The following is a 25041-nucleotide window of genomic DNA, read 5'->3' as shown; positions in this document are numbered from 1 at the left end:
AGGGCAGAAGCCTCTAAGGTGCAGGGTTGAGTAACCGGGTGGTAGTCGGCTAGTGATAGCTATTTAACAGTCTGATGGCCTTGAGATAGAAGCTGTTTTTCAGTCTCTCGGTCCCAGCTTTGATGCACCTGTACTGACCTCGCCTTCTGGATGGTCGCGGGGTGAACAGGCCGTGGCTCGGGTGGTTGATGTCCTTGATGATCTTTATGGCCTTCCTGTGACATCAGGTGCTGTAGGTGTCCTGGAGGGCAGGCAGTGTGCCCCCGGTGATGCAATTGGCAGACCTCACCACGCTCTGGAGAGCCCTGCGGTTGCGGGTGGTGCAGTTGCCGTACCAGGCGGTGATACAGCCCGACAGGATGCTCTCAATTGTGCATCTGTCAAAGTTTGTGAGGTTCTTAGGGGCCAAGCCGAATTTCTTCAGCCTCCTGAGGTTGAAGAGGCACTGTTGCGCCTTCTTCACCACACCGTCTGTGTGGGTGGACCATTTCAGATTGTCAGTGATGTGTACGCCGAGGAACTTGACGTTTTTCACCTTCTCCACTGCGGACCCGTCAATGTGGATACGGGTGTGCTCCCTCTGCTTTTCCTGAAGTCCACGATCAGCTCCTTCATTTTGATGACGTTGAGGGAGAGGTTATTTTCCTGGCACCACTCCTCCAGGGCCCTCACCTCCTCCCTGTAGGCCATCTCGTCATTGTTGGTAATCAGGCCTACTACTATTGTGTTGTCTGCAAACTTGATGATTGAGTTGGAGGCGTGCGTGGCCACGCAGTCATGGGTGAACATGGAGTACAGGAGGGGGCTGAGCACACACCCTTGTGGGGCCCCAGTGTTGAGGATGAGCGAAGTGGAGGTCTTGTTTCCTACCTTCACCACCTGGGGGCGGCCGTCAGGAAGTCCAGGACCCAGTTGCACAGGGCGGGGTTCAGACCCAGGGCCCCGAGCTTGGCGGGTACTATGGTGTTGAAGGCTGAGCTATAGTCAATGAACAGCATTCTTACATAGGTATTCCTCTTGTCCAGACGGGATAAGGCAGTGCGCAGTGCGATGGCGATTGCATTGTCTGTGGATCTATTGTGGCGGTATGCAAATTAAGTGGGTCTAGGGTGGCAGGTAAGGTAGAGGATATGATCCTTAACTAGCCTCTCAAAGCACTTCATGATGACAGAAGCGAGTGCTACGAGGCGATAGTCATTTAGTTAAGTTACCTTTGCTTTCTTGGGTACATGAACAATGGTGGACATCTTGCAGCAAGTGGGGACAGCAGACTGGGATAGGGAGAGATTGAATATGTCCGTAAACACTCCAGCCAGCTGGTCTGCGCATGCTCTGAGGATGCGGCTAGGGATGCCGTCTTGGCCGGCAGCCTTGCGAGGGTTAACACGCTTAAATGTCTTACTCACGTCGGCCACGGAGAACGAGAGCCCACAGTCCTTGGGAGCGGGCCGCGTCAGTGGCACTGTGTTATCCTCAAAACTATGAAATAATCATGTAGTAACAAAAAAAGTGTCAAACAAATCCAAATATATTTTATATTTGAGATTCTTCAAATAGCCACCCTTTGCCTTGAAAGCTTTGCACACTCTTGGCATTCTCTCAACCGGCTTCATGAGGTAGTCACCTGGAATGCATTTCAATTAACAGGTATGCCTTCTTAAAAGGTTAAGTTGTGGAATTTCTTTCCTTCTTAATACGTTTGAGCCAATCAGTTGTGTTGTGACAAGGTAGGGGGGGTATACAGACGATAGCCTTATTTGGTAAAAGACCAAGTCCATATTATGGCAAGAACAGCTCAAATAATCAAAGAGAGATGACAGTCCATCATTACTTTAAGACATGAAGGTCAGTCAATACGGAAAATGTCAAGAACTTTGAACATTTCTTCAAGTGCAGTCGCAAAAACCATCAAGAACTATGATGAAACTGGCTCTCATGAGGACCGCCACAGGAAAGGAAGACCCAGAGTTACCTCTGCTGCAGAAGATAAGTTCATTAGAGTTACCAGCCTCAGAAATTGCAGCCCAAATAAATGCTTCACAGAGTTCAAGTCACAGACACATCTCAACATCAACTGTTCAGAGGAGACTGTGTAAATCAGGCCTTCATGGTCGAATTGCTGCAAAGAAACCACTACTAAAGGACACCAATAAGAAGAAGAGACTTGCTTGGGCCAAGAAACACAAGCAATGGACATTAGACATTTTACATTTACATTTTAGTCATTTAGCAGACGCTCTTATCCAGAGCGACTTACAGTTAGTGAATGCATACGTGTTTTTTTGTTGTTGTTGTTTTTTTTGTTTGTTTTTTTATACTGGCCCCCCGTGGGAAACGAACCCACATCCCTGCCGGCCAAACCCTCCCCTACCTTGGACGACGCTGGACCAATTGTGCGCCGCCCATGGGTCTCCCGGCCGCGGCCGGCTGCGACAGAGCCTGGACTCGAACCAGGATCTCTAGTGGCACAGCTAGCACTGCGATGCAGTGCCTTAGACCACTGCGCCACTCGGGTGGTAATCTGTCCTTTGGTCTGGAGTCCAAATTTGAGATTTTTGGTTCCAACTGCCATGTCTTTGTGAGACACAGTGTGGGTGAACGGCCGATCTCCGCATGTGTAGTTCCCACCGTAAAGCTTGGAGGAGGAGGTGTTATGGTGTGGGGGTGCTTTGCTGGTGACACTGTCTGTGATTTATTTAGAATTCAAGGCACACTTAACCAGCATGGCTACCACAGCATTCTGCAGCGATACGCCATCCCATCTGGTTTGGGCTTAGTGGGACTATAATTTGTTTTTCAACAGGACAATGACCCAACACACCTCCAAGCTGTGTAAGGGCTATTTGACCAAGAAGGAGAGTGATGGAGTGCTGCATCAGATGACCTGGCCTCCACAATCCCCCGACCTCAACCCAATTGAGATGGTTTGGGATGAGTCGGACGGCAGAGTGAAGGAAAAGCAGCCAACAAGTGCTCAGCATATGTGGGAACTCCTTTAAGACTGTTGGAAAAGCATTCCATGTGAAGCTGGTTGAGAGAATGCCAAGAGCGTGCAAAGCTGTCATCAAGGCAAAGGGTGGCTATTTGAAGAATCTCAAATATAAAATATATTTGGATTTGTTTAACACTTTTTTGGTTACTACATGATTCCATATATGTTATTTCATAGTTTTGATGTCTTCACTATTATTCTACAATGTAAAACATTTTAAAAATAAAGAAAAACCCTTGAATGAGTAGGTGTGTCCAAACTTTTGACTGGTAGTATATATACATTAAAACATGCATCTCAAGTGACTAAGCAAACCATGGGCTTCTCAAGAGATGACTGAAAAGAGATGACTGAAAAATAACAGATGTGTTTGAGTTGAGTCAAAAGTAACCAATGCTCTTAAGCTCTCCTCTCCTGCATGTTTTAATTTTCCTCACCGCTCTCGCTGCCTGTGTATAGCCTGAAGCATGCCTACTTTACTGCCAAGAAAGAACATTCAACACTTCAGAGTTCATAAGCATTTTATAATTACAGACCACCACTGTGATTATAACTCATATCGCTGTGTAAACTGTAACTGAATAACTTACTGACACCATAACTCACACTCACAAGACTATGTTAGGATAGGAATAGGCCTAGATTCCCTATTCCGAGGTATGGACAAATGTTTCAGTTCCCTGTGCTCAGGAGTCTTCTCTATGATCTTGCCTGGCTCATGCCACTTTGCTGTAGCCTGAACATGAAATGTAAAAGGTCTTTGGATGCTGCATCAAATACAGTTGCTGTGATCTAAGTTGGAGGGTTGGTGTTTATTTATAATATGCAGTAGGCCTCGTCAATGAACATGTGTGAAAGCAGTTCTGACTCTGAACAACATGACTCAGTGCATAAGCTATTAGAACATAAGCTATGTCCATCCATTTTCTTGTAACAAGTTACAAACTGGATGGTTATGATTATGATATTGCCCACATAATAGGAAACATGCTATTGGCCAACAGGTTCTTCTAGTCTGGAGCTAGTCTATGAGTATGATGGTCTGGAGTACAGCTTTTAGTTAGCTAACTACATTCTTAGTTTCAACTAAATTCACTGTTGCAACATTTCCATCGTCATATTACATTTTGAGTTGTTTTCAAAAACTCAAGCCAACACTTCCATGGCAATGCAGCTGTTTTTAGCTAGTTTGCCGTTGCCAGTTTTCGAGACTGAGCATGGTTCGAAGTGCACGAAACAAAATCCGAGAACTTGTTCACTATGGAAGTCACTGGCAATTTGCTCACATTACAAAACTAGAGCAAAGCATAGCTTGCTTGCTAAACAAGTTATTATATTTCCATCTCGTATATACATGTCTGAAAAATCTGTTAATCTGCATTTGGTAGCCTTCAATTCTAACCCCACCGTGTCGTTGATAAAAAATTGTTTTACCTGTTGATGTATCCATCACCGTCACCGTCACAAGTCTGAAACAATCGCCTCATCCTCTCGTCTTCGCCGGTGCTAGATGTGTCACTACTGCCGCTACTCACACTCACCTCCACCGCCGCCATGATCTTCCCTGAATACTGTGACTAGTATGCTAGGCTATTACACCTCCAAGTATTCACTCTCAACGAAGTAACTGCTCCATCGTCACACTTCTCATAAGTGTAGGCTACTACCCGACATGTGATTGAATAGAATCAAATGTAAACTTGGGTTTAGGTCACTTCTGCAAAAAGGAGGGTGCAGCATGTGCAGTAAAAGTTAAGCCCGAAATCTAGTCGGGAATAGGGAAGGCGATAAAAAGCTTTGGGTAAACTTTTGGTGAGGGTGAATGCCGACTTTATTATAACTCAGTGGGACCTATGTGAAGCTAACCACAATAAGGATTAGCCACAATAGCGGAATATGCTGTTCTCCTTCAAAATATAATTCCCTAATTGAAAGATGAAAATGGATACAAATAGTGGAATCGTGACATATTTGGATTAGATAATACTAAACAAGTTTTGAATGTTGAAATTTAAATTAAACAAAATAAAATAATGAACTAATTTGACAAAAAAATCAGTTGAAATGGCAGTGTGGATGTATTAGACTTCAGAATTGCATTGGGGCATACTTATATTTCACTGTGCAGTCTTACCTATGGATTGAAATTGGGTATCAGTCTACACAAATATTAGCGTCGTAGCTCTTATTGCGGGACCTCCCCAGTCAGCCTATTGCGCGTATTGACATTCATCTTTCACTGTACAGCCTTCCTTGTCTATGGATTGTGGATCAATGAAATGTGGTATCAGTCTACTCAGGTGACACCCACAGAACACAGCTGTGGAGAGTTTACACAAATATTAGCATCGTAGCTCCTATTTCTATCCCTGTGAAATGCGCCACATTAAGCTTACCAGTCAACCTACTACAGTTGAAGTCGGAAGTTTACATACACCTTAGCCAAATACATTTAAACTCAGTTTTTCACAATTTCTGACATTTAATCCTAGTAAAAATTCCCTGTCTTAGGTCAGTTAGGATCACCACTTTATTTTAAGAATGTGAAATGTCAGAATAATAGTAGAGAGAATGATTTATTTCAGCTTTTAGTTCTTTCATCACATTCCCAGTGGGTCAGAAGTTTGCATGAACTCAATTAGTGTTTGGTAGCATTGCCTTTAAATTGTTTAACTTGGGTCAAACGTTTCAGGTAGCCTTCCACAAGCTTCCCACAATAAGTTGGGTGAATTTTGGCCCATTCCTCCTGACAGAGCTGGTGTAACTGAGTCAGGTTTGTAGGCCTCCTTGCTCGCACACGGTTTTCAGTTCTGCCCACAAATGTTCTATAGGAATGAGGTCAGGGCTTTGTGATGGCCACTCCAATACCTTGACTTTGTTGTCCTTAAGCCATTTTGCCACAACTTTGGAAGTATGCTTGGGGTCATTGTCCATTTGGAAGATCCATTTGCGACCAAGGTTTAACTTCCTGACTGATGTCTTGAGATGTTGCTTCAATATATCCACATCATTTTCCTTCCTCCTGCAGCAAATCACCCCCACAGCATGATGCTGCCACCCCCGTTCTTCACAGTTGGGATGGTGTTCTTCGGCTTGCAAGCGCACCCCTTTTTCCTCCAAACATAACGATGGTCATTATGGCCAAACATTTATATTTTTGTTTCATCAGACCAGAGGACATTTCTCCAAAAAGTACGATCTTTGTCCCCATGTGCAGTTGCAAACCGTAGTCTGGCATTTTTATGGCGGTTTTGGAGCAGTGGCTTCTTCCTTGCTGAGCAGCCTTTCAGGTTATGTCGATATAGAACTCGTTTTACTGTGGATATAGATACTTTTGTACCTGTTTCCTCCAGCATCTTCACAAGGTCCTTTGCTGTTGTTCTGGGATTGATTTGCACTGTTCGCACCAAAGTATGTTAATCTCTAGGAGACAGAACGCGTCTCCTTCCTGAGCGGTATGACGGCTGCGTGGTCCCATGGTGTTTATACTTGCGTACTATTGTTTGTACAGATTAACGTGGTACCTTCAGGCGTTTGGAAATTGCTCCCAAGGATGAACCAGACTTGTGGTGGTCTACAATACACCTCCAATTGACTCAAATTATGTCAATTAGCCTATCAGAAGCTTCTAAAGCCTTGACATCATTTTCTGGAATTTTCCAAGCTGTTTAAAGGCACAGTCAACTTAGTGTATGTAAACATCTGACCCATTGGAATTGTGATACAGTGAACTATAAGTGAAATAGTGAAATAGTCTGTAAACAATTGTTGGAAAAATTACTTGTGTCATGCACAAAGTAGATGTCCTAACCAACTTGCCAAAACTATAGTTTGTTAACAAGAAATTTGTGGTGGTTGAAAAACGAGTTTTCATGACTCCAACCTAAGTGTATGTAAACTTCCGACTTCAACTGTACGTATATTGGACATACGTATTTCACTGTACAGCCTTACAGAACACAACAACGCTAATATTTGTGTAAACTCTTTACAGTTGTGTTCTGTGGGTGTCACTGATAAGACTGATACTCCATTTAATTGATCCACAATGAAATATAACTATGCCCTCAATGCAATTCTGATAGATCCACAGTGCAATTACAACAGTTGTACTTTTGTGTCAAATTACCTTATTATTGTATAACAACATTCCAACCTTGTTTAGCATTATATAGTCCAAATATGGCATGATTCCACTATATGCATCACTTTCAATGAGGGACTTTTATTTTGAAGGCAAACCACAAATTCCACTAATGTGGCGAATCCTTATTGTAGCTTCACATTTTAGTCATTTAGCAGACGCTCTTATCCAGAGTTTAGTGAGTGCATACATTTTTTTCCCGGCCCCCGTGGGAATCGAACCCACAACCCTGGCGTTGCAAACGCCATGCTCTACCAACTGAGCTACATCCCTGCCGGCCATTCCCTCCCCTACCCTGGAAGACGTTGGGCCAATTGTGCGCCGCCCCATGGGTCTCTCGGTCGCGGCCGGCTACAACAGAGCCTGGATTCGAACCAGGATCTCTAGTGGCACAGCTAGCACTGCTTAGACCACTGCGCCACTCGGGAGGCCAGTCTAGCAGAGCAATATTGTCCTGGGCAGTGGCACAGCTCGCCTTAGACCACTGCGCCACTCGGGAGGCCAGTCTAGCAGAGCAATATTGTCCTGGGCAGCATGAAAACTGTGTGAGTATGAACAAGGATTGCACATTTGTATTTCATAGTTTAAATATAGAAAATAGATTATATGGATTTAAACCAACATTGATTGCTGAGATATTATTTAAACAGAGGCCCCTCAATAAAGTTCAACATATGTTGTTGCAAAGTAACAAAGCATTTAATTGATGAAACATACATTTCATTGATGAAACATGAATACCTGAAGTAATAAGTAGGCCTATAGCTAGGTAATAGACCTGTATGTTGGCTGTGAGTTATTTACAGCAGGGTTTCTCAAAGTGGGGTCCTTGGCCAGATCTCAAAATATTAGTATTGAAATCATTTTTGTTTTAGGATTTTTTTAATGAATATTGCTAACAACAACAGATTAAACAAATGTTGGCCAAGGGATCCGTGGAATAATTTTAGGGTGTGTAATACAATAAAATGTAATATTATTAATCTACAATTTATGTTCTTAACCCTGGGCAACAGGGGCCTGGGAGGCTCACAGGCAGGGGCGGTGTGTTCAATAGGGCGATATGGGCGACGCACTGCCAAACGGGAAAAGGAAGGGATTTTTTTTCTAATCAATTATATCACGGCAACAGTAGTTATCAGTGTTGTAATCTAGACGTCTGATCTGCCACAGTGCCACTAAATGTCCAATCAGGCTAAAGTCGTGCTTCAAATGGCCCCCCCCCCCCTTTTGGGGCGATTTCAGTCAGGTTGAAAATCGCCCAGAAGTCTGTCATAGACTCCCATGTAAAATCTATTTTTTTCAAATATCAGAGCTTTCAATACAATCTCTATGGGTTTCTGAGGGCTTGCACTTACGCGTTTCGTCATACGTAACATAACCATGAACGTAACTAAGAAAAGAGCGGGTAGCCTCGTCAATCAATTCACTACTACTATCAAAATGGCTAGGCTTCAGTGCAACTCGATTGTGTCTTTGAAAGAAGTTCCTTTTTGTCGGCGAACAAATGAAGATAAATTGGCAACGAAATAATTAGGACCTCCCAGACCAAATTTAATAATTCAACAGGTTTCTACTAAAGGGGGGAAGTCCTACACCCGAGGATTTTCCAAAAATTGGTACGAACGAAAAACCTGGCTAGCAGGCTGCGATGTAGCTAATGCAGTCTTCTGCTACCCCCTGCTTACTCTTTCACCCTGAAGGCGGCACGGCAGACAGCACCGCTTGGACAGCGACTGGTGTGTAACGGACATGCACCATCTTTCAGGAAAGATTAAGAAACATGAGCTGTCAAAGACCCACATGGATAGCTGTTTGAGATTGTCTGCTTTGGGGAGAGTGAACATTCCCACTCAACTGGATGAGGGATACAGGCTAGCTGTCCGCCGCCACAACGATGAGGTTAGTGTTGATAATCACAAGTTTACTGGAGAACTGAAACTGACAAGGCTGACAAGATAGGACCCTTTTGTCCATTGTTATTGGATAGGAACAGAACTTATAACCAGCTCCTGACCTAAATAGATCTTAGCACAACATTTTACTCAACATATCATATTCCATATTCACTATAACAAATATATTTACTACGACATTAGCAAGAACCGCCACATCCTCAGCCGGCTAATCCAGTGTGTGAAGTTTTGCGGAGTGTTTGAGTTAGCTTTGCGAGGCAAAGATGAAACTGAGGGCTCCACCAACCCTGGTAAGCCAACACTTTTGAGATCAGTCAATAAATGCTTCTGGTATTGACTTATATGCTGCCCCTGTCTTCATGTTGTTGCTGGACATATCTTTTTTAAAATGTGTGTAGGTCACCTAAATCATCAGAAAAATTGCCCCCCCTGAGAATTTTTTCAGGAGCCGCCACTGCTCACAGGGATATCGGTATCCACTCAATACTTCTTGTATTCCCCAAAACCTGTCTCTCTGCCTCTGCAGGATATTAGCGTTAAAGCTGCAACAACAAGGGCGGCAGGTAGCTTAGTGGGTAAGAGCGTTGTGCCAGTAACCGAAAGGTCGCTGGTTCTAATCCCCGAGCCGACTAGGTGAAAAATCTGTCGATGTGCCCTTGAGCAAGGCACTTAACCCTAATTGCTCCTGTAAGTCGCTCTGGATAAGAGCGTCTGCTAAATGACCAAAAAAAAAAAATAATAATAATATAAAAAAAATAATAATAATAAAAATAAAAACATTTTAAAAATTCTCTGCCCCATGACAAAATGTGTAGAATTAGATTTAAGTAATTTAGCATATGTCCAGGAGGGGGAGATCTTATCTAAGTATTAAAATGATATAATAGGTTAAGGCAGAAGAGCAGGAAGGGATGGTTTTATACCTTTTACACCAATTAGAATCCCCTGGGAAACACTGAACAAAACTTGGGGTCATGTCCTGTCACAAATGGGTAGCATTTGTTAAACCTCCTATTCAGTACTATCAAAACCTTTCAGATCAACACAAATGCTTATAAGTAGGGGGGCACACTCTTTTTCAGCAACTTCAACATTAAGTGACTTTCGTTGCAGGTTAGGAGAGCATTTTCGCTAACCCTAACCCTTTTCCTAACCTTAACCTCAGTCTGTCTCCTATGCCCATTCTCCTAACCTGCTGCATAAATTATCCTAACCTGCTATGAAAAAGTCACTTCTTTATCGAAATGGTGTGAAACGTGTTTCCTGTATAAGTAGGGGTTGTTTCTAGCATTGACAGTGAAATAATACAGTTTTGGACTAGACTAGTCTAGGCTTGTTCTATATTCATAACTGTGGTTTTACAGATGAAGTAGTGGAAAGAGTCGAGGAAGTAAAACGTATTGAGATGTACCCATAGCGGTGTCTGTGACGTACCATGAATGCAGTGTTTGCAAACTACTGGAGGCGCACGAGCAGGGATCTGACGTAGCAAAAGGTATTACCTAGCTAGTTACAATTAAATTATTATCTATAATTAACTAAATAATGGATAAAGCTCAATGACAAGTTTGTTATGTCTCTGTAGCTATGCTAACGAGCTAGCTAAACTTAGCTCGTTAGCTAGATAGCCAAAGTTAACTATATTAACTGGCTAATGATAGCTACTGGGTAGCTAGCTAGCCAGCTAAATTAGCTTTTTGCTTGCAGCCAGAGCCTAGCTAGCTAGTTATATTTCTGAGTTGCTACGGCTATGTAGTTAGCCAGCTAAATTAACACAACTGTCAAGGGATTTTTACTAAAAGATTTGCTGGAGACATTAGCTATTTTACCTATAACTAGTTAGCTAGCTACATGGCTCACGGAAGCTCAGTCTCAGTGATGGCTATGGCTAGCTAACCGTTTGCTAGCTAACTACTTTATCTCTTGAGTTTATGAATAGCTTAAGAGGAGAGTCAGAAGTAGGTAACATTGAATCGTTGTCAGCATCTGCACACTTAACTATAGTAGCTCTAGCGTCGTTCCACCTCAAAAAGGTCAATGAATAAGATTTCGACACCCACCATCTCAGATTGTTCTGAAATCGTTTCTGTAGTTAAAAACAGATAAGGTAATTCCTGCAACAGTATTTTGTTGAAAGACAATTTGAACTAAATTAAGCAAATTGATTGCACCCAAATTGGCCATTTCAATTTATAGGATTCATATACTGTAGCTAATATTCAATAAATATAGTACCCAACATCCCATTTGGACCATACCTTTTCTTAACATGGATTTAAGACGCGAGGAACTCAAATAAATGGTCAAAAGCAACTCACGGACTCCCCAACTCCCACACTAAGCCCACCCCAACGGCCAGTAAACATGATCAGTTCTCTGTCTGACAAGTAGTAGGAAGCTGCGGCTAGGAGTATTGTCTCATTATACTATGTAATGTATTCTCATTAAATTTGGTGATGTTTATTTACCCCTGTTCAGAGAAATTAGTAATTGAGTACGGTTACATGCACACAATAATACGATTATTGTGGGTAGTCAGATTAATATAATAGTTTGATTACATTGTTTACATGCTTTGCAAGAATAACGATTTCCCTAATAATTCTGTTTACATGGACATATCTGAAATCAGGCTACCTGATGGGACTTTGATAAATGCAGAAAATCTCCAATCAAAATAAACGTTCTACTACAGCGACCATGTTAGTTTTGGAACGCCTGTTTGATTCGGACATAAACGTTTATAGGGGAAACTACTTCTAAAATGCATGCTTTCAATTGTTCCGAAACTCTCGCTAAAGAGGGAGGCTTGCACAGCTGGATCTAGCACATGCACGGATCAAATACACCGCTGGAATTCCGATTAAGGTGTTTACATGTCCTAATAATTAGAAAGACTGCGCAGAAAACCAGGTGTTTTAATTGGTGTACGCTTACTTTGATTATTTCCGTATGCCGATTTATGTGCCTTCAGAAAGTATTCATACTCCTTGACTTATTCCACATTTTGTCATTGTGTGTAGATTGATATGTTTTCTCTCACCCCTCTACACACTATCCCATAATTACAAAGTGAAAACATGTTTTTAGACATTTTTGAAATAATAATAATAATAATATAATATGCCATTTAGCAGACGCTTTTATCCAAAGCGACTTACAGTCATGCGTGCATACATTTTTGTGTATGGGTGTTCCCGGGGATCTAACCCACTACCTTGGCGTTACAAGCGCCGTGCTCTACCAGCTGAGCTACAGAGGATGTTTGCAAATGTATTGAAAATGAAATACAGAAATATCTAATTTACATAAGTATTCACACCACTGAGTCTATATTTTGTAGAAGCACCTTTGGCAGTGATTACAGTTGTGAGTCTTTCTGGGTAAGTCTCTAAGAGCTAGCCACAAAATTATTCACGCTCTTTTCATTGCTAGACTACCATTTTCAGGTCTTGCCATAGATTTTCAAGTATATTTAAGTCAAAAATGTAACTCGGCCACTCAGGAACATTCACTGTCTTCTTGGTGAGCAACTCCAGTGTGGTAAGCAACTCCAGTGTAGATTTGGCCTTGTGCTTTAGCTTATTGTCCTGCTGAATGGTGAATTCATCTGCCAGTGTCTGGTGGAAAGCAGACAAACAGGTTTTCGTTTAGGATTTTGCCTGTGCTCCATTCCGTTTAATTTTTTTTATCCTGAAAAACTCCCCAGTCCTTAACGATTACAAGCATACCCATAACATGATGCAGCCACCACTATGCTTGAAAATATGGAGTGTGGTACACAGTAATGTGTTGTATTTGATTTGCCAAATTTTGTTGCATTATTACTTTAGTGCGTTGTTGCAAACAGGATCCATGTTTTGGAATATTTTTATTCTGTACAGGCTGCTTCCTTTTCACTCTGTCATTTAGGGTAGTATTGTGGAGTAACTACAATGTTGTTGATGCATTCTCAGTTTTCTCCTATCACAGCCATTAAACTCTGTAACTGTTTTAAAGTCAACATTGACCTCATGGTGAAGTCCCTGTGAAGTTTACTTTTTTCGCCGGCAACTGAGTTAGGAAAGACACCTGTATCTTTGTAGTGACTGGGTGTATTGATACACCATCCAAAGCGTAATTAATAACTTCACCATGCTCAAAGGGATATTCAATGTCTGCTTTTTATTTCATTTTGACCCATCTACCAATAGGTGCCCTTCTTTGTGAGGCATTGGAAAACCTTCCTGGTCTTTGTGGTTGAATGTGTGTTTGAAATTCACTGCTCGACTGATGGACCTTACAGATAATTGTATGTGTGAGGTACAGAGATGAGGTATTCATTCATGTTAAGCACTATTATTGCACACAGTGAGTCCTTGCGACTTATTATGTGACTTGTTAAGCACATCTTTACTCCTGAACTTATGTAGGCTTGCCATAACAAAGGGGTTGAATACTTATTTACTCAAGACATTTCAGCTTTTTATTTGTAATTAATTTGTAACATTTTCGAAAAATATAATCCCATTTTGACATTATGGGGTATTGTGTGTAGGCCAGCGACAAAAAAAATCTAAATTTCATCCATTTTAAATTCAGGCTTTAATGAAAGGTTTGAGCTGGCGCACACCCAGAGAAATTATTTTGTGTAGAGGTGCTGATTAACAGTTAATAAACTGCAAGCCATAAAAATATATAAAAAGAGTTGCACACTCTATATATAAACTTCCAATCATTTATTGGGTAAACCACCAACGTTTCGTCATCACTGTGTCTTCTTGACCCTGAAGAATTCACAGTGATGCCGAAACGTTGGTGGTTTACCCAATAACTTACTGGGAGTTTATATATAGTATGCGACTCTCTTTATTTGTATAAATTCAGGCTTTAACACAACAAAATGTGGAAAAAGTCAAGGGGTGTGAATACTTTCTGAAGGCACTGTAAGCAGAGTAAGGTGTTTACATACTCTTCCTACTTTAATATTGAATTATTAGTGTGCATGTAATAATAATAATAATAAATAATAATATGCCATTTAGCAGACGCTTTTATCCAAAGCGACTTACAGTCGTGCGTGCATACATTTTTGTGTATGGGTGGTCCCGGGGATCGAACCCACTACCTTGGCGTTACAAGCGCCGTGCTCTACCAGCTGAGCTACAGAGGACCACGTAAACGTACTCAGTGTAGTTGTTAGGTTTATGCACCATCATACAACCTGATATTACCAGGTTCTGACCACTAGACAGTGCTGTTCCTGCTATTAGATAAAAAAGAATTAACCTTCAAATGATAATGATTTATAAATGTAAAGTGAAGAGTTAAAGGGGCAATCCACAGTTGAAACAATAAGAAAGTGTACTCCCTACCACTGTTTTGGCAAAAAGCTGATGGATGGGGCTGGAGAAATGTAACCACTCTCAAATTCATAGACAGAGCTATGGATGCAAGGACTGACCATCCAAAAATTGGAGTAAAACAAGCTTATATTTAGGTTTTGATGGGGTACAACAGTTGAACTAAGCTCATGGGCCTCCTGTAGCTCAGTTGGTAGAACATGGCGCTTGCAACGCCAGGGTTGTGGGTTTGTTTCCCACGGGGGGCCAGTATGAAAAAAAAGTATAACAAATGTATGCACTCACTAACTGTAAGTCGCTCTGGATAAGATTGTCTGATAAAATGACTGAAAATGTAAAATGAACTAAGTTATATTCTTTAAGAGTCATTTGGTACATATCATTAATTTATAATCCCAAAAATGTATGTAGCAACTACACATTGACCATTTAAAGTTAGAACAATATATTTGCCCAAATACATCTCAATGAAAATCATATGAAAACCAAAAACCGCATTGAGGACAACTCATTCCTCATTTCATTCTTTGACTTTCTTTTCTTTCTAAAGTGCATCTTCTATTGCAGGGGTTCCCAAACTTTTTCACTCGGCCCCCCTTCCAGCATTTCACATCCCGCACCCCCCCTGTGAGCACACGCCATGTCTATTTCTATGGGAACAAGCACTGTTCATGACACAAACTGTTCACACCCCTCTTGTTGGTGCAGAACATTTAGCAGTTTTAAAGCTAATTTTCTTGCAATTCTATTCATTTTGCCATGTCTAATGTATATTAATGTGATATTTGAGTAATGAAAAAATTACAACAATATCTATGGGCCAAAAAACCTGAATAAAAAAACATTAGCTGACATGGGCTAGTTGATCTGGACATTTCTGACAAGTTATAAATAGCTCTCTAAGGTATGCAATGACTAGAGTAAATTTAAAGCCGGACTGAGTTCTTTTAAATATATATATATATATACAGTGAGGGGAAAAAAGTATTTGATCCCCTGCTGATTTTGTACGTTTGCCCACTGACAAAGACATGATCAGTCTATAATTTTAATGGTAGGTTTATTTGAACAGTGAGAGACAGAATAACAACAACAAAATCCAGAAAAACGCATGTCAAAAATGTTATAAATTGATTTGCATTTTAATGAGGGAAATAAGTATTTGACCCCTCTGCAAAACATGACTTAGTACTTGGTGGCAAAACCCTTGTTGGCAATCACAGAGGTCAGACGTTTCTTGTCGTTGGCCAGCAGGTTTGCACACATCTCAGGAGGGATTTTGTCCCACTCCTCTTTGCAGATCTTCTCCAAGTCATTAAGGTTTCGAGGCTGACGTTTGGCAACTCGAACCTTCAGCTCCCTCCACAGATTTTCTATGGGATTAAGGTCTGGAGACTGGCTAGGCCACTCCAGGACCTTAATGTGCTTCTTCTTGAGCCACTCCTTTGTTGCCTTGGCCGTGTGTTTTGGGTCATTGTCATGCTGGGATACCCATCCACGGCCCATTTTCAATGCCCTGGCTGAGGGAAGGAGGTTCTCACCCAAGATTTGACGGTACATGGCCCCGTCCATCGTCCCTTTGATGCAGTGAAGTTGTCCTGTCCCCTTAGCAGAAAAACACCCCCAAAGCATAATGTTTCCACCTCCATGTTTGACGGTGGGGATGGTGTTCTTGGGGTCATAGGCAGCATTCCTCCTCCTCCAAACACGGCAAATTGAGTTGATGCCAAAGAGCTCGATTTTGGTCTCATCTGACAACAACACTTTCACCCAGTTCTCCTCTGAATCATTCAGATGTTCATTGGCAAACTTCAGACGGGCCTGTATATGTGCATTCTTGAGCAGGGGGACCTTGCGGGCGCTGCAGGATTTCAGTCCTTCACGGCATAGTGTGTTACCAATTGTTTTCTTGGTGACTATGATCCCAGCTGCCTTGAGATCATTGACAAGATCCTCCCGTGTAGTTCTGGGCTGATTCCTCACCGTTCTCAGGATCATTGCAACTCCACGAGGTGAGATCTTGCATGGAGCCCCAGGCCGAGGGAGATCGACAGTTCTTTTGTGTTTCTTCCATTTGCGAATAATTGCACCAACTGTTGTCACCTTCTCACCAAGCTGCTTGGCGATGGTCTTGTAGCCCATTCCAGCCTTGTGTAGGTCTACAATGTCCCTGACATCCTTGGAGAGCTCTTTGGTCTTGGCCATGGTGGAGAGTTTGGAATCTGATTGATTGCTTCTGTGGACAGGTGTATTTTATACAGGTAACAAACTGATATTAGGAGCACTCCCTTTCAGAGTGTGCTCCTAATCACCTGGGAGCCAGAAATCTTTCTGATTGAGAGGGGGTCAAATACTTATTTCCCTCATTAAAATGCAAATCAATTTATAACATTTTTGACATGCATTTTTCTGGATTTTGTTGTTGTTATTCTATCTCTCACTGTTCAAATAAACCTACCATTAAAATTGTAGACTGATCATTTCTTTGTCAGTGGGCAAACGTACAAAATCAGCAGGGGATCAAATACTTTTTTCCCTCACTGTGTGTATACAGTGGGGGAAAAAAGTATTTAGTCAGCCACCAATTGTGCAAGTTCTCCCACTTAAAAAGATGAGAGGCCTGTAATTTTCATCATAGGTACACGTCAACTATGACAGACAAAATGAGGGAAAAAAATCCAGAAAATCACATTGTAGGATTTTTTATGAATTTATTTGCAAATTATGGTGGAAAATAAGTATTTGGTCACCTACAAACAAGCAAGATTTCTGGCTCTCACAGACCTGTAACTTCTTCTTTAAGATGCTCCTCTGTCCTCCACTCGTTACCTGTATTAATGGCACCTGTTTGAACTTGTTTTCAGTACAAAAGACACCTGTCCACAACCTCAAACAGTCACACTCCAAACTCCACTATGGCCAAGACCAAAGAGCTGTCAAAGGACACTAGAAACAAAATTGTAGACCTGCACCAGGCTGGGAAGGCTGAATCTGCAATAGGTAAGCAGCTTGGTTTGAAGAAATCAACTGTGGGAGCAATTATTAGGAAATGGAAGACATACAAGACCACTGATACTCTCCCTCGATCTGGTGCTCCACGCAAGATCTCACCCTGTGGGGTCAAAATGATCACAAGAACGGTGAGCAAAAATCCCAGAACCACACAGGGGGACCTAGTGAATGACCTGCAGAGAGCTGGGACCAAAGTAACAAAGCCTACCATCAGTAACACACTACGCCGCCAGGGACTCAAATCCTGCAGTGCCAGACGTGTCCCCCTGCTTAAGCCAGTACATGTCCAGGCCCGTCTGAAGTTTGCTAGAGTGCATTTGGATGATCCAGAAGAGGATTGGGAGAATGTCATATGGTCAGATGAAACCGAAATATAACTTTTTGGTAAAAACTCAACTCGTCGTGTTTGGAGGACAAAGAATGCTGAGTTGCATCCAAAGAACACCATACCTACTGTGAAGCATGGGGGTGGAAACATCATGCTTTGGGGCTGTTTTTCTGCAAAGGGACCAGGACGACTGATCCGTGTAAAGGAAAGAATGAATGGGGCCATGTATCGTGATATTTTGAGTGAAAACCTCCTTCCATCAGCAAGGGCATTGAAGATGAAACGTGGCTGGGTCTTTCAGCATGACAATGATCCCAAACACACCGCCCGGGCAACGAAGGAGTGGCTTCGTAAGAAGCATTTCAAGGTCCTGGAGTGGCCTAGCCAGTCTCCAGATCTCAACCCCATAGAAAATCTTTGGAGGGAGTTGAAAGTCCGTGTTGCCCAGCGACAGCCCCAAAACATCACTGCTCTAGAGGAGATCTGCATGGAGGAATGGGCCAAAATACCAGCAACAGTGTGTGAAAACCTTGTGAAGACTTACAGAAAACGTTTGACCTGCGTCATTGCCAACAAAGGGTATATAACAAAGTATTGAGAAACTTTTGTTATTGACCAAATACTTATTTTCCACCATAATTAGCAAATAAATTCATTAAAAATCCTACAATGTGATTTTCTGGAGGAAAAAAATCTCATTTTGTCTGTCATAGTTGACGTGTACCTATGATGAAAATTACAGGCCTCTCTCATCTTTTTAAGTGGGAGAACTTGCACAATTGGTGGCTGACTAAATACTTTTTTTCCCCACTGTATTATATATATATATATATATATATATATATATATATATATATATATATATATATATATATATATATATATATATATATATATATACATACATACATACATACATACATACATACATACATACATACATACATACATACATACATACATACATATATATATATACACATACATACATACATGCATACATACATACATACATACATACATACATACATACATACATACAGTGCATTCGGAAAGTATTCAGACCCCTTGACTTTTTCCACGTTACCAGCATTATTCTAAAATGTAATAAATTGTTTTTTTTCCCTCATCAATCTACACACAATACCCCATAATGACGAAGCAAAAACAGGTTAAGAAATCTTTGCAAATGTATAATAAAAACAAATAATTGAAATATAACATTTACATAAGTATTCAGACCCTTTACTCAGTACTTTGTTGAGTACTTTGGCAGCGATTACAGCCTCAAGTCTTCTTGGGTATGATGCTACAAGCTTGGCACACCTGTATTTGGAGAGTTTCTCAAATTCTTCTCTGCAGATTCTCAAGCTCTGTCAGGTTTAATGAGGAGCGTCGCTGCACAGCTATTTTCAGGTCTCTCCAGAGATGTTAGATCGGGTTCAAGTCCGGGCTCTGGCTAGGCCATTCAAGGACATTCAGAGACTTGTCCCGAAGCCACTCCTGCGTTGTCTTAGCTGTGTGCTTAGGGTCGTTGTCCTGTTGGAAGGGGAACCTTCGCCCCAGTCTGAGGTTCTGAGCGCTTTGGAGCAGGTTTTCATCAAGGATCTCTCTGTACTTCGATCCTGACTAGTCACCCAGTCCCTGCCGCTGAAAAACATCCCCACAGTATAATGCTGCCATCATCATGCTTCACTGTAGAGATAGTGCCAGGTTACCTCCAGACGTGACGCTTGGCATTCAGGCCAAAGAGTTCAATCTTGGTTTCATCAGACCAGAGAATCTTGTTTCTCATGGTCTGAGAGTCCTTTAGGTGCCTTTTGGCAAACTCCAAGCGGGCTGTCTTGTGCCTTTTACTGAGGAGTGGCTTCCGTCTGGCCACTACCATAAAGGCCTGATTTGGTAGAGTGCTGCAGAGATGGTTGTCCTTCTGGAAGGATCTCCCATCTCCACAGAGGAACTGGAGCTCTGTCAGAGTGACCATAGGGTTCTTGGTCACCTCCCTGACCAAGAACCTTCTTCCCCGATTGCTGCGTTTGCCCAGGCAGCCAGCTCTAGGAAAAGTCTTGGTGGTTCCAAACGTTTTCCATTTAAAAATGATGGAGGCCACTGTGTTCTTGGGGACCTTCAATGTGGCAGAAATAGTCTCGGAGCTCTACGGACAATTCCTTCAACCTCATGGCTTGGTTTTTGCTCTGACATGCACATGTCAGCTGTGGGACCTTATATATACAGGTGTGTGCCTTTCCAAATCATGTCCAATCAATTGAATTTACCACAGGTGGACTCCAATCAAGTTGTAGAAACATCTCAAGGATGATCAATGGAAATAGGATGCACCTGAGCTCAATTTCGAGTCTTATTGCAAAGGGTCTGAATACTTATGTAAATAAAGTATTTCTGTTTTATATTTTTAATAAATTAGAAAACATTTCTAAAAACCTATTTTCCATTTGTCATTATGGGGTATTGTGTGTAGATTGATGAGGAAAAATATTAATTTAATCAAAAACATAACAAAAATGTGGAAAGAGCCAAGGGGTCTGAATACTTTCCGAATGTTCTTGCGCTTAGTGGAGAAGAGCAGAGCTATTGTGAAGAAAGTTGTGAAGGAAGTGAGTTGGTGTTTATACAGGACGTACCGCCCCCACCTACCGTCAACCAATCATGACAATGTGGAGCTGTACGGAGCCCTCCGCATTGTTAAAAAATTTGAGAGGCGCACGGCGATGCGGTACAGAGCTTGATTGGCCTCTGCATGCCTCCAGAGGCTCCGCAATTGCGTCACACCCTCAATACAAAGCCTCCGACCACATTTTCGGATCAAGCATAAATTGGCTTTAAGGCACCAACCACTGCAACTGGTTGCCAATATCATTTGGGATGTAGCGACATCACTGTAATAGAAGATGCACTGAAGAAAGAAAAGAAAGTGAAAGAATGAAATGAGGAATGAGAAGTCCTCAATGCTGTTTTTTGTTTTAATATGATTTTTCTTTTGAGATGTGTTTGGGCCAATAAAATGTTCTAACTTTAATTCTTCCCCCACGTTTATTAATCATTATCATTTGAAGGTTCTGTCTTGAATTAACATTGAGGGGGAGGGGGATTCGTCACACTTTTTTTCAACTAATAGCAGGAACAGCACCATCTAGTGGTCAATACCTGGTAATATGAGGTTGTGTGATGGTGCAAAACTTCAATGACTAATTTCTCTGAACAGGGGAAAATAACCATCACCAAATTTACTGAGAATACATTACATCACAGGTGGCTGGTGGCACCTTAATTGGGGAGGATGGGCTCATAGTAATGGCTGGAACGGAATAAATAGAATGGTATCAAACATATGGTTTGCATGTGTTTGCTACCATTCAATTAACTCCATTCTAGCCATTATTATGAGCTGTCCTCCCCTCAGCACCCAACTGTGCATTACTTTGTATGAATAAATAATACTTCTAGCCGCAGCTTCACACTACTTGTCAGACATCGGGAACTGATACTGTATACTGGCCGTTGGGGTGGGCATGGTGTGGGTCCGTAGGTAGCTTATGACAATTTCTTTGGATTACTCATGTCTTACTCATTGGTAGGATAAAGTTTGGTCCAAATCGGATGTTAGGTACTATATTTATTTAATATTATGTGAATCCTATAAATAAAAGGGCCAATTTGGGTGCAATCAGTTAGCTACATTTCTCAGAGATCAAATTATATTTCAACAAAACAATGTTAAAGGAATGCTAATCTTTTATGTTTCTAACTGCAGAAACCATTTCAAAACAGTCTGAGATGGTAGGTGTCATGGCTTCCTGAAATGACATGGAATGACACTCTACCCTTTGTCTCTAGTTAGTTCAAGTAACATGTGACAGTCATGTAGGGAGATTGCAATGTATTGTTGTAAAGTAGATTACACATTAGCTACATTTGATGAACTCTTGTGTTCTACAGTGCATCATGTCACGTCCCAGTACTGCCTCCCACAAGCCTGCCATGGGCCAATCCAAACACTCTGGTGGTGGGGGACCCAGGGGCAAAGGGCTGAAAGACATACGCATCGACGAAGAAGTTAAGATTGCTGTGAACATCTCCCTTGAGAGATTTCAGTACAGTGAGCAAAAAGGTAAGAGAAAATGGTCATTCTACTCATGCTGATGAAGTGGTGCTTCGTGGAGAAATGTGGATTACAGTGCCTTCGGAAAATATTCACACCCCTTCACTTTTTCCACATTTTGTTACGTTACAGCCTTATTCAAAAATGTATTAAATTGTTTTTTTCCCCCTCATCAGTCTACATACAATACCCCATAATGACAAAGCAAAAACAGTTTAATGTTTGCTAATTTATAATAAATAAAATAGAAAAATATAACATTTACATAAGTATTCAGACCCTTTACTCAGTACTTTGTTGAAGTACCTTTGGAAGTGATTATAGCATCGAGTCTTCTAGGGTATGACGCTACAAGCTTGGCACACCTGTATTTGGCGAGTTTCTCCCATTCTTCTCTGCAGATCCTCTCAAGCTCTGTTAGGTTGGATGGGGAGTGTTGCTGCACAGCTATTTTCAGGTCTCTCCAGAGATGTTCAATCGGGTTCAAGTCTGGGCTCTGGCTGGGCCACTCAAGGACATTCAGAGACTTGTCCCAAAGCTGCTCCTGCGTTGTCTTGGCTGTGTGCTTATGGTCATTGTCCTGTTAGAAGGTGAACCTTCGCCCCAGTCTGAAGTCCTGAGCGCTCTGGAGCAGGTTTTCATCAAGGATCTCTCTGTACTTTGTACTTTGCTCCATTCATCTTTTCCTCGATCCTGACTAGTGTCCCAGTCCCTGCCGCTGAAAAACATCCCCACAGCATGATGCTGCCACCACCATGCTTCACCGTAGGGATGGTGCCAGGTTTCTTCCAGATGTGATGATTGGCATTCAGGCCAAAGAGTTCAATCTTGGTTTCATCAGACCAGAGAATCTTGTTTCTTATGATCGTAGAGTCTTTAGGTGCAAACTCCAAGCGAGCTGTCATGTGCCTTTTACTGAGGAGTGGCTTCCGTCTGGCCACTCTACCATAAAGGCCTAATTGGTGGAGAGCTGCAGAGATGGTTGTCCTTCTGGAAGGTTCTCCCATCTCCACAGAGGAACTCTAGAGCTCTGTCAGAGTGACCATCGGGTTCTTGGTCACCTCCCTGACCAAGGCCCTTCTCCCCCGATTGCTCAGTTTGGCCGGGCGGCCAGCTCTAGGAAGAGTCTTGGTGGTTCCAAGCTTCTTCCATTTAAGAATGATGGAGGCCACTGTGTGCTTGGGGACCTTCAATGCTGCGGAAATGTGTTGGTACCCTTCCCCAGATCTGTGCCTTGACACAATCCTGTTTCGGAGCTCTACGGACAGTTCCTTCTACCTCATGGCTTGGTTTTTACTCTGACATGCACTGTCAATTGTGGTACAGGTGTGTGCCTTTCCAAATCATGTCCAATCAATTGAATTTACCACAGGTGGACTACAATGAAGTTGTAGAAACATCTCAAGGATGATCAATGGAAACAGGATGCACCTGAGCTCAATTTCGAGTCTCATAGCAAAGGGTCTGAATACTTATGTAAATAAGGTATTTCTGTTTTGCTGAGGATTTTTTTTATTTAATCCATTTTAGAATAAGGCTGTAACGTAACCAAATGTGGAAAAAGTCAAGGGGTCTGAGTACTTTCCGAAGTACATGCAGGAACAGTATATGATGCATTATACTAAATCATTAGTTATTTTGATTTTTACAGAAATTGAGTTTCCTTCCTCCCTGTCCAGTACTGAGAGGGCCTTCATCCATCGCTTTGCGCAGTCCCTGGGATATATCTCTAAAAGCAGAGGGTGAGCTATCCAAATTTACATCAGTGGTCAGAACCCATAGCCAGGTTGGTTGTTTAGCAATAAAACCGACGCGCGCGCAACTATGGGGCAAAACAGACTGGGTTGTCTTAGATTGTTGACAACATGTAAACTGTATTTTGTCTCCATGTTTATTGAAAACATAAATACATTTGCACAATGAGAACTTGTTGTCTCTCCAATACATCGTTAGAGTTAGCTAGCTAGCGAATTTCTGCCCTATTAGCATTGACATGAAATCAGTCAAAACACTAGCTGAAATGAGCCATCTACAATTCCCGACATGGCAGCTTCTTGTCATTGTTGCTAGTTATCTGACTGTTCATAATCATAACAAACACACGGCTTCCGGCCACATCAATGCGCGCGCATAATGTTTTTGAAATGTTGTCAGCCAATCCGTCTATAGTCTTTAGGTCAACCTCAGATACTCCCATATACACTGAGTGTACATAGCATTAGGAACACCTTCCTGATATTGAGTTGCACCCCGTTTTGCCATCAGTACAGCCTCAATTTGTTGGGGCATGGACTCTACAAGGTGTCAAAAGCATTCCACGGGGATGCTGGCCCATGTTGGCTGGATGTCCTTTGGGTGGTGGACCATTCTTGATACACATGGGAAACTGTTGAGTGTGAAAAACCCAGCACCATTGCAGTTCTTGACACACTCAAACCGGTGTCCCTGGCACCTACTACCATACCCCGTTCAAAGGCACTTCAATCTTTTGTCTTGCCCATTCACCCTCTGAATGGCACACATACACAATCCATGTCTCAATTGTCATAAAGCCTTAAACATCCTTTAACCTGTCTCCTCCCCTTCATCTACACTGATTGAAGTGAATTTAACAAGTGACATCAATAAGGGATCATAGCTTTCACCTGGATTCACCTTGTCAGTCTATGTCATGGAAAGAGCACGTTTTGTACACTGTGTACAAGCGAAACTTGAGTAGAAAAGTTTGTGTATCCTTCCCCGACATTGTACCGTAAGTGTAACTCCCTAAAAGCCTCCCTCAGGTTTACTAAAGTGTACTGTGCTTCAAGCCTAACAGCCTTATTTAATTCATTTTCAGAAAAGGATCAAGCCGCACCCTCACTATCAGAAAGAAGGATGGCTCAGAGACGGCCCAGTCCATCATGTCTTTCAACCTTTCCCACAATTCCAAGCACGTGGTGCGCAGCCTGCTGCAGAGGTTCCCCATCACCAACAAGGAGTGCACAGACCTACTGCCTCACACTGAGAGGGGCCTGTCTGTGGCCATGGAGGCTGGTGAGTGGCAGTTACATCTCAGGGTTAATAATGCATTGATATCAATGGGAGACCTTGCCAATCTTTAGGTTTTTAATGTCAGATGTACTAATTAATGAAGAAACGATCAATGTGTTAACAATATGTCTTGACAATACAAAGTATAAACATT

General features: G+C 42.0%; 2 protein-coding genes across 2 annotated transcripts in view; one reads left to right on the top strand and one right to left on the bottom strand.

The window, feature by feature from the left end:
- The window catches only part of LOC121582465 (colorectal mutant cancer protein), a 138897-nt gene extending 134157 nt beyond the window's left edge, over positions 1-4740 (bottom strand). The window contains exon 1 of the mRNA XM_041898266.2: positions 4427-4740. Within this exon, the coding sequence (XP_041754200.1) occupies positions 4427-4548 (122 nt within the window). The 5' untranslated portion in view covers positions 4549-4740. The remainder of the gene's footprint in view (positions 1-4426) is intronic.
- A 5733-nt stretch (positions 4741-10473) lies between these two features.
- The window catches only part of LOC121582466 (3'-5' RNA helicase YTHDC2), a 28845-nt gene continuing 14277 nt past the window's right edge, over positions 10474-25041 (top strand). Inside the window, exons 1-4 of the mRNA XM_041898268.2 lie at positions 10474-10547; positions 21692-21863; positions 23506-23596; positions 24694-24890. Coding sequence (XP_041754202.1) covers positions 21698-21863; positions 23506-23596; positions 24694-24890 — 454 coding nt within the window. The 5' untranslated portion in view covers positions 10474-10547; positions 21692-21697. The remainder of the gene's footprint in view (positions 10548-21691; positions 21864-23505; positions 23597-24693; positions 24891-25041) is intronic.

This window comes from Coregonus clupeaformis, chromosome 15, assembly GCF_020615455.1.
Source record: "Coregonus clupeaformis isolate EN_2021a chromosome 15, ASM2061545v1, whole genome shotgun sequence".
Classification (NCBI taxonomy): domain Eukaryota; kingdom Metazoa; phylum Chordata; class Actinopteri; order Salmoniformes; family Salmonidae; genus Coregonus; species Coregonus clupeaformis.
The sequence above is the reverse complement of the archived record's forward strand: the minus strand, read 5'-3'. Positions and strand labels throughout refer to the sequence as shown.